This window comes from Crotalus tigris, unplaced genomic scaffold (assembly GCF_016545835.1).
Source record: "Crotalus tigris isolate CLP2741 ecotype Arizona unplaced genomic scaffold, ASM1654583v1 scf7180000017666.27876245, whole genome shotgun sequence".
Taxonomy (NCBI): Eukaryota; Metazoa; Chordata; class Lepidosauria; order Squamata; family Viperidae; genus Crotalus; species Crotalus tigris.
The window spans coordinates 2,626,253-2,636,026 of record NW_024096551.1 but is presented as its reverse complement, the minus strand read 5'-3'; the positions used below and the strand labels follow the sequence as shown (position 1 = coordinate 2,636,026).

The following is a 9,774-nucleotide window of genomic DNA, read 5'->3' as shown; positions in this document are numbered from 1 at the left end:
GCCCTCTGAGCATGGTGTTTTCTTGCAGACATTATATTACCAAACTAGGTAACATCATTAATGCTGAGGACCAGCACTGATGAGCTACTTTGGATAATGAAACATCTGCAAGAAAATAACCAAGCTTAGAGAACACCAAGGACCCCTCATTTCAACCCTGAGCTACAAATATTCTCCTTCATTGGTACCATTCGTAGTACACCACAAAACCCAACCAGATCTCATCACAAGAAGGAAAAGGGGGAGAGGATGGCATTCCTCCCTTATCTAAGTTCTTAGCATATTGGTCAATAATCAGCCCTTGTCTTTTTAAATTAGACCACTTTTAAAAGAGGGGGGGCTCTAAATGATAGAGGGCTTATAAACTTGATTCAACTTTAACACTATAATAGAGTATATCCTAATTGTACTGTCAATTTCTTTATGGAAAAGTTTTAGGAGGCTGATTTCAATTTAAAGTACATTTTAAGTCTTATAAACTCCTCAGTCCTTGAGATAGCTACAAATAATTTCTATAAAATGTGGGCATGCAATTGCTTCTGCATAATGAAGGATAAATGAAGTACAAGAATTGGCTAATATGCTAGCTAAAATATAGTTTAGGCTCAGTATGTTGTGCAAATAATGCCCATGTAAAACTTTTCCCAAACAGGGAGATTTCATTTACTGAATATAGGTAATAAATGGCAATGAAATGGAGAAGGGCCCTTCTGTTTCAGCTGCAGAGGCCCAGGTGAAGCTGATTCCCTTGAAGGTCATTAAGGAGGATTACTATGGAACATATAAAAGGAATTGTCTCCAAGCTTACTTTGCAGTAGGATTGAGGAAGTGAAAGAGGCAGGATGAGGCTGTCAAAAGCTATAGAATTTTTGTTTGTGGGTTATCTGATTTGTTTACTGAGTTGTGCTAATCTTTCAGATTTTGTTAGAGAAGAGCAAGTGACTACATTGGTCCAAATTTTTAGACCTGAAGCCTCCTCTCCTAGAAAGGATTTGTTTCCCAGCTCCTTGCAACCCATCACAGCAGAGTGTGCTGAAGATGAAATGATGATACAGGTTCATCGAGATCTCTTTCAGACTGGCCATTTCATCCAAGCAAAGGATCTCAGCATTGGGCCACAAGCTTGCCATTATTCTGTGGCTAATGAGTTTGCTACCTTGATTATCTTCAAAGTGGAGCTCCATGAGTGTTTCCAGAACTTGCAAGTAATATTTCAGAATATGAATATAGAATTCTGGGCTGATTTTTTTAAGCTATTAGTTCAAGTAAATTTTGTTAATAAATCAGAATTCACAGCATTTTCACAGGAAGCTAAAGCATAAACCATAATTCATAACCTACAATGGCTGGACCAGAAATAAACCACCTTTGGGTTGGTGAAAGGTATAACATCTCAAGCTCTAGGTCTTCTGTTATGTTAAAATACATAGGTTGCTTCCTTTTTTAAAAAAATAAAACAGCTGTGGAATTTAGTTATATACTGTAGACTATCCTGCTATGATAAATGGAAGACTTATGGATTTTATTAACATTCAAATGCTTGAAATAATCTGGGATTAGCAATTTGTATTACACTCAGCCAAACTGGGAAGACCATCTTTTTAACAAATGATGGCTGGCAGGTTTATTGTAACTGAACCATTACTGTGTATATGGTTCCATGACTTAGCTTAATTTGAATGGAAACCTTCACGTCTGCATTCACTTCACTATTAACAATGTTCTCCCCCTCTGCAAATAGCTAAAATAGCAACAGTTGGGGAAAATATTCTCCTTGACTTAGGAGAGCTGTGGCTGTAATTGTATGATATGCATCTGTTAACATGTTGCATAATTATCACCAACTATGTTCAGCAGAGTTAACCCACTTTTCTGGCTTTGCACACTATAAACATGTATGCAAAACATTAGGTTGAAATGTAGTTCAGTATCTATGCAAACACAGCCTTGTTATGACCCATACTATGAAATGGAAGTATGTCTGCTTGGCTTTCATGTTGTAAATTGTGTGCCCAACTATAGTGAATTATCAGCCATGGCTTATGAATTGTAAAAGCTCAGCTCAGTAGCTTATTTGTTTAACTTTAGTTAAAAGTTACAAAATCTAAAAGTCATGAAAAACAATGTGAAGCATTTTATCTTCTGCCATATGACATATGAACTAGGTGTGGAGGTTTTCTTTGGGTGTAGCATGCTTTTTGAATCCAGAATTAAATTGGTCTCAAATCCCACTTTTTACAAATATGAATCTGAAGAAAGGTTTAGCCTTAGTTAAATTTCTGAGTTCCTGAGAAAGTGCTGTTTTTAAACCACCAATTTTAATTTTAATGGCCTTAATCCATCAAATAAAGAGAGTGGAGAGTAAAACCCCAAACATGCCTGATTTTATAACTTGGCTTATAACTTGCCATTATTAAACTGTAAATTCAAAACTGCTTTGTTCCAGGTATTTGATTTTGTGCTCTACAATGTTAGCTTGTACTATAAGCCAGACTCTGCAAGCAATCTGACAACTGTTAAGAGCGCAGAGGAGTTCCCCATTACTTGCCACTACCCATGGTGAGAAGCGTTGTCTAAGTTTGCTGTCCGCTTGCTCACCTGCATCATGGTGATGTCCCTTAAGTAACACACTTTTGTTTCAGGAAAAATAATGCGAGCAGCAGTGCCATGCAGACCACTGGGGTGCCTTTTACTTCAGCAATGTATGAGGAAGGAAAGCAGTATTTTTCTTTGCGTCTGATGACAGGCAAGTTAGATTCCATATTTTAGGTGAACAGCTTGGGGAAAATGTTTTAATTTTTTACGTGTTATTGTATAACTACAGATGACTGGCAAGCTGAAAAAGATTCTACTGTATACTTTCTGGGTGAGGAACTCCATGTTCAAGCAGATATCAGAAAAGGAAACCACTTGCCGCTCCGCCTGTTTATTGATACCTGCGTGGTCACTTCAAAACCTGATGGAGATTCTGATCCACAATATAAAATCCTCGACTTCCATGGGTAACATTTCAGTTCTAAGTATAAACTGTCCATAGGTGATATAAATTTCCAAAAATGGAAAATTCCCTATGGAATTTTAAAGACTATTTTCCATTTGCCTGTTACCTTAACATTACTGCTTGAGGGTAAACATTGACTGTGCAATTCTCACCTTCTTTGATAGTCAGTGAGTTCTGGTTCATCAAGCCAGAACAATCTGAGTTACCAGAATGACTTGGGCTAATATTGAGTATTACTGTAACCACAAACTACTTTATAGCATGGTATAATGGATATGTTATGTTGTCATATCTAATTTAACCACACAAACAAAAAGATAGGCTAGGAGGTCAATCTTCTGCCAAATGTTTGATGGGTCCTCAGAGTCCTGAAAGTTAAGCACTGTTACTATTCTGAAAAGAATAGAAAAGGGGACGTAAGAGACCTCATCCTCTGCTGTATGGGAACACCACCATATGAAACAAAATGTTTGCTTACTCTCCTGTGGAGTAGACTGTAAATCCATAAAACAACTGCACTTTCCCAAACCTAGAATTCTATGCAGTGGTTCTAGGCTTCAGCAACACAAATTTCCTTGAAATTAAACAAAGCAAAGATGGCCAACAGATAATCAAGAGCTACAAAACATTTTTTTAAAAAATAAACCTAGTTTATACTGTAATAATTACCCAACCACATCTTTTTTTCTGAATTTAGATGCATGATAGAAAGAAATTCTCATGATGTAGGACCATCCTTCATAAGTCCAAGGCTTCGGTTAGAAACACTCCAGTTTACCATACCGGCATCCCAAATTGCCAGAGATGAAAGAAGCTTGGTGAGCACTCAATTATGCCCTTGGTTATCCTCTTAGGCAATGGGATGCTAGTATTCTCTCCTCTAATCCTGTCTAATTTCTCCTCCCTATCAAGATCTACATGGCATGCCATCTGAAAGTCACTGCAGCTGCCCAGGAGCCAGATTTCTTAAATAAAGCTTGCTCATTCAACAGAGAAAGAAAGATGTAAGTACTATATGTGTTTGCATAAAGAAAAGAGAATGAAACATTTCTGAAACACACTGACATTTTTTTTTCTAATCTATCAGTTGGTTACCTATAGAGGGTTCCATGGAAATCTGTAACTGCTGTGAGACTAGGGGCTGTGGTTCTCCTGGAAAGCACACATCAAGTGATACTAGCAATCTTCATGTGCCCAACCAAAGGAAACAAATGTCTCCTGGTAGGTCCAAACAGAAATAATGCACTAGATAAAGGACTAGGTAACATGAAGTTTCCCAAAACTCTGTTTCATAATGAAACTGTACACTTTCATAAATTGCATTAGAAATAGTACTTCAGTTTGCTATTGAAGATGAACACACATGGATCGTTTGCCCTTGCATGGGAAATTGGTTGGTATGATTTTATGGTAAAGCCATGGATGGGTCTTTCTCTAAACTCCATCCTAATCAAAATTTGTTTTATGTTTGGCTAGCTGTAGTTGACATCTCTGAAGGAGAAATGGAAGCTGATCTTATGGTGGGTCCTGTCTTAATCTGGAAGGTTGCTGGGAATCATGAGAGAGATCAAGTAGGAGTAGAGGAAGAGATTCTGGCAGAAGACCAAGAAGCTAGTGCGTAACTATGAAGGTTTACACATTTCTGTTTTGTTTTTGATTTTTTATTGTATTAATAAACTGGTACGGTATGCATTATATTTCAAACAATAATATTTATTCAATGTTAACTGGATACGGTAAGCATTCCATTTGAAGTGTTGAAAATAGAGAAGAAAAAAGTATGTTATCAATATAATTATAATTTAGAGTATTAGTGGTACAAGCATGGAAGAATTTGATTTTCTCATGCAAAGCTGAATCTAATATTGAAATGATATTTTGGAAAACAGCTTGTTAACTGAGATGGCTCTATGCATTTTAGATAGGAGTCCAGATTCCGAACTATTGTTCCGACTCTGCTTACAAATCTCCCTACATGGAGAATATGTGTTAAGCTATATGCAGATATAACACACAGCAGATATTCTTCTTGTGGCATCTTCTTATGCAGTTGGTGATAAAGGTTTGATTCCAGTCTATAAATGGCTGTTGCTCAATTGCAATTTTCACAAAAGAACTATTTTTGTTCATCTTACATCAACCCTGACAGGCATCTGTTTACTAGACGTTGTGACAGGCTGGTAAAATATCTTGCCAGAACAATCAATTCTTTTTCATCATCTTGGGATGTCTTATTTTACAGGTGAATTTCCTGTGATAGAAGCGGATGCCGATTATGAAGTTGGACGTGAGTTTATCGTCAGGGCTGATAAAGAAATACATTGGATTCTCCTCCCAAATAAAACTATGAAAGGCAAGTGATGCTCTACAGATTTCTATCTTACATATCTAAAAGTTGTACAATATAATGCATAATCTACTATTTCTATTTTCACTGCCACTTTGCTACAAGAAATTTTTCTGCAGGAAACCATGACTAGCCTCAGTGGTGCTGCTGTAAAAGAAACCCTTTTTCCTTAACCTGCCACACTATAAATCATATTGACAGATGTCATGCAGGTATATATAAGCAATTACTGATATCAAAATCTTGATAGATTAGAAAAGGTACAGCCTACATATTATCTTAAGCCAAATATTAAAACCCTGGGTATGTATTTATTTATATGTATATCAAATTTGGAGACCGCTAGGCCTCTCAAAGAGCAATCTGGGTGGAGGCCCTGAAAGAACTACAAGATATGAGGAAGCGATTTGGAGACTCTACAATTTAGAGATTGAGCAGCTTTGCTTAAAGTAATGGCATAGTCAATAAAATGTTACTTAAGATGATGTGGGAAATTATATCTTTCTTCAGTTTTGAGACAACCAAAGTAATATTGAACAAACATCTGAAAGTCTCTGGAAATTCTCAATCATCCAGTCATAGTTGTCTCAAAGGTGTTTTTTCAAAAGGCAACTGGTCTCTTTTTTTTCCTGAAGAAAAAGAATTAGATGTTTCATTTCCTATTTGAGAAGATTCACCATCCTGCCATAACCAATGGAATGATAAATGAAACATCTTCTTTCTCCTCAGGAAAAAAAACAATTCAGTTTCCTTTTGAAAAGCACCTTTGAGACACACCTCTGAGTGACCTTCTTTTGGGGGAGCTGGGGGAATCCCATGAACTTTTCTGCCAAAATAATCTCTTTGCCTCTTAAAGTACTAAAAGACTTTAAAAGTTGTAAGAATTCTCTTTAAAAGCCAATTTTAATGCTCAGATATTCCTGTCCATAGATGAAGTGTTGAACATGGGGTCTAATAACGAATCTGATGAGATATACTCTGGCAGTGGAGGCCTGAAGATTGAGATATCACCTGTGAAAATAATCACGATGTCTCTTCAAGGTATCATAATTGCATGGCATGAAAACTCTGGCAGTTGAAACTTAAGTCATGACTTAATTGAAATATATTCTTAATTTCTTTTAGGTAATGCATCAGTGAAGGCAACTATCTTGGGACAAATCCTAACTACAGCAACTGGAATTCTGCTTTTTTTCCTGTTTAGCAGCATTGCTTAAATATACATGTCAAATTCCAGCAATTGGAATTCTATTTTCTTTTCCTGTTTAGCAGTATTGTTTAAATATACATGCCAAATTACACATAAAAATAAAGCATATTAAAGGCACTTGTAGGTGAATTATTTATTTCAAGTGACTCTAAGCAGCTGTCTTATAGGATTATGAATTCTCAGATTTGTTGAAGTAATGGGGAAGTTGCACTTCCTATGAATAGCTTGACAACTATGTGGTTTTTAGCTTCCAGGAGTTGCTAATGTGTAACACAGAGATATAAGGCTTTGTCTAGAATCTGAGCTCCTAATATGGGCAACGTGGCTACCATGTTCCTCTGAACAGTTCCCTTGATATATGCTAAGCCACCTGCCATATTCTTTCACCTTATTTACATGAAGATGATGGTAATGATGGTATGGAGGCTCTCATAGACCAAAGAATTGCTATAGGAAATACAGTTAGGTTGTTGCCACCCAGAACATTCTTTTAGAGATTGCTTGCATGTCTGGGTAAAAGACAATGATACCTTGCCTAAAAAGATATCTTGGATGGGGTGGCAGGGAAAAATTGAATTAGTTGCTTTCTGGTAATTTTGTGAAAATACTGAACACTTTCAAATTAGTGTCAAAATTGCACATGCATTCAAAAATGTAGGGACCCCTGAATCTAGAAGTTTTATATATTTTAATCCTATCAGCATGCTTGTGCTCATGGGTAAATCTATAGATATTCACCTGTCTGCTTTTAGAGATGTTTACCTTTAGCATGAGTATCTTCAGAAGGGCTGATAACAGAAGGGAAGGTGAGCACTCTTCATGAATATGGTTAAAGCTGTGTGAAAAATCTTCACATCAATGTATTAAGCAGCAACTCAGTCTCTGTCAGGCTGTTATGTGCTCAAGGCTACTTTCCCTCGTGACCAGAGGCAAGCTTGCCTGACCAATAACCAGCCAAGACACAGTGAAGGCCTTTTGTTTCATTTATTGCAATAATGGGGAGAGAAGCTATCAAAGCTTGCTTCTCTCCAAAGTTTTAACCCAAAATATTTCCTTCTTTATACATCCCTTGTCCCAGTCGCCACATCCCTCCTCTTTCCCCATTGGCTGAGGTACTATGAGGTTACACTCTTTCCGACCGCCTCCTACATATTTCCTGCTACAAACTAAATCATACATCATATGTACATTAAAATTAGGAGATAATTTATGCAAGATGTGTCAGTTAATATTAATCCATTAATTGCACATGCTCAGTTGCCTGAGTTCTGACCCCCCTTTTTATGACTTCTTAGGAAAATAGGTTCTTTCCTGTTTTGCTAGTTATCTTCTATTACAGATGTTTTCTTCTTCCTTTCCCACTCTTAAGACCCAGCTATTTTTGCCTACATATTTCCTTTACATCCTTCCTTTATGTTAACCTTTCTTGTTTCCCATCATAGCTTCTCCACTCAGTAAATTTCTACTCAGCAAATTCAATTTTAAATTTCTCTTTCAATATTAAATTTTGAAGACCTTTCTTTTACTTCTATCAATACCTACACATTATGTCCACAGCAAAGCAGGGCAAATATGACTACTACTGCCATAACATCATTGCACAATCTTCCCTTTATGTACCTGTGATATCACTGTGGGGGGTGGGCTTGTTTAGTGATATAATTGCACATATTCAGATGCTACAAAGGGGCATATTCCTCACTTGCCAACTAAAAAACAAGCCCACTTGACTTGTTTTTTTGCTGCTAATCAGTCATCATCATCTTAAAGTAGAACTGTTAAAGATGGCTATTGCTGGCCTGTTTTGCCATCAAGGAACAATAGGTCACCCTCTAGTTCAATATTTTTTAAATTCCGAGAATTAAGTTATATCAATTACCTTCAGTAGCTACATACTGTGTGTACAGAGCCTTATTTTTTTCCCCATTAGTTGTTATTCTTGAGAAAATCAATACACAAATATTATTTGATTTTCTTGTTTTTCAAAGAGGAAAATGCTGATTCCCACTATTTTATTCTAGTTTATCAATTTATTTTTAAGATTTGAACAGTACTACAAAACTAGATGAGTCAAAAATAATATTGAAATAGCTGCTGGTCATATTGTGAGATGAGGCTGAAGCTGCCATTCCTAAAGATGAAGTAGGCACATAAGCAGGATGAATAACAAAGAATCTTGTCTAAAAATCCCTTAGGGGAAAGTAATTTAAAAGTAATTGGGTATTTAAGGAAACAAAGGTAAAATGTCACCAGAAGCACACAAAAGAAATTGGGACCCTGAGCACGTGGGAAACCCCTTACCCAGTCCCATCAATAGCTGCCAGACTTGAGAATTAACAAAGTATTGGGAGATAAAAGGGCCTGCTCATAGTTTGAGTCTTTTTTGGATCCAGGCTTGACCTCTTCTCCGGCTGGTATCTGATAACCTACTTGAAAAGGATGTGGTAGGAAGAATTGACAATCGAACTGTCAAAGGAAAAATCTTCATTGGGGTCCAGACCAAGCTGGGAATAATCAAAATGCAGATTGCTTCTTCTCCATTATTCCTTTGGGGAAATATATTCTGCCTTTTTAATATTCCCAAAAATATTTCTTTCTCTGGATTCTTCCCACAATCCCCCCTTTGTGCCATAAGAGTGTGAGTGACACACTTTTACTGGCACAAGATTAAAAATTGATCTGGTCAGGGAGACTTGATAAACAAGCTTTTAAACTCTTAATGCAAAAAGGGAAGGCACTAATGGAGGCAGCAGAAAAAGATCCCTGCAGTGGCTCCCAGAAAAAACGAAGCCTTACAACCATAAAGATCTAAAGTCAGAGCAAAAGTTCTGTTAGGTGAAAAAGAAATTTATTGTGTCCAATATTCTGTGCCAATTATTTTCAAATGTTGGATGTCACTTTGAACTTTCCAGTCAAGGTTTTGAAGCACATGCCTCCAAAAATCTTCACAGCCATGTTTTTGCTCAGTACATAACCACTGGCTGCCCATTTTCAAGGGTTGCTTACTGAACCTGCCTTAGCTTTTAGTACAGTACATCCAGGTTTGTGATGTCCAAGTGACATTAGCCAGTGTGCAAGACAGGCTATTAAATTGACACAGTGAGCCCTAGGACTCCCACTATGAGTCCATGAGTACAACATATTCTAGGCTTGATTTTGAAGATCTCTTTTCTGCTCCCTCCTCAGTGAGAGCATATGAATTGCAAATCACCTGAG

General features: G+C 37.0%; 1 protein-coding gene and 1 long non-coding RNA gene across 2 annotated transcripts; both read left to right on the top strand.

Annotated features, from left to right (window-relative positions):
- Positions 1-2,840: 2,840 nt before the first annotated feature.
- Positions 2,841-5,362, top strand: LOC120304930 (zona pellucida sperm-binding protein 3-like). The gene is made up of 6 exons (XM_039336061.1): positions 2,841-3,002; positions 3,699-3,819; positions 3,914-4,005; positions 4,089-4,222; positions 4,478-4,615; positions 5,244-5,362. The coding sequence occupies exons 2-6, from the start codon at positions 3,703-3,705 to the stop codon at positions 5,360-5,362; spliced, it is 600 nt and encodes a 199-aa protein (XP_039191995.1). The 5' UTR covers positions 2,841-3,002; positions 3,699-3,702.
- Positions 5,363-6,278: 916 nt separating this feature from the next.
- Positions 6,279-6,675, top strand: LOC120304944. The gene is made up of 2 exons (XR_005555880.1): positions 6,279-6,389; positions 6,474-6,675. It is a non-coding gene; the product is annotated as an uncharacterized LOC120304944 (long non-coding RNA).
- Positions 6,676-9,774: the final 3,099 nt, after the last annotated feature.

Excerpts from the sequence above, each read along its gene's own strand:
- LOC120304930 (XM_039336061.1), top strand. The coding sequence starts at position 3,703 with ATGATAGAAAGAAATTCTCATGATGTAGGACCATCCTTCATAAGTCCA. Across the intron at positions 3,820-3,913 it reads CCAGAGATGAAAGAAGCTTG|ATCTACATGGCATGCCATCT; the intron begins GTGAGCACTCAA and ends CTCCCTATCAAG. Across the intron at positions 4,223-4,477 it reads AAGGAAACAAATGTCTCCTG|CTGTAGTTGACATCTCTGAA; the intron begins GTAGGTCCAAAC and ends ATGTTTGGCTAG.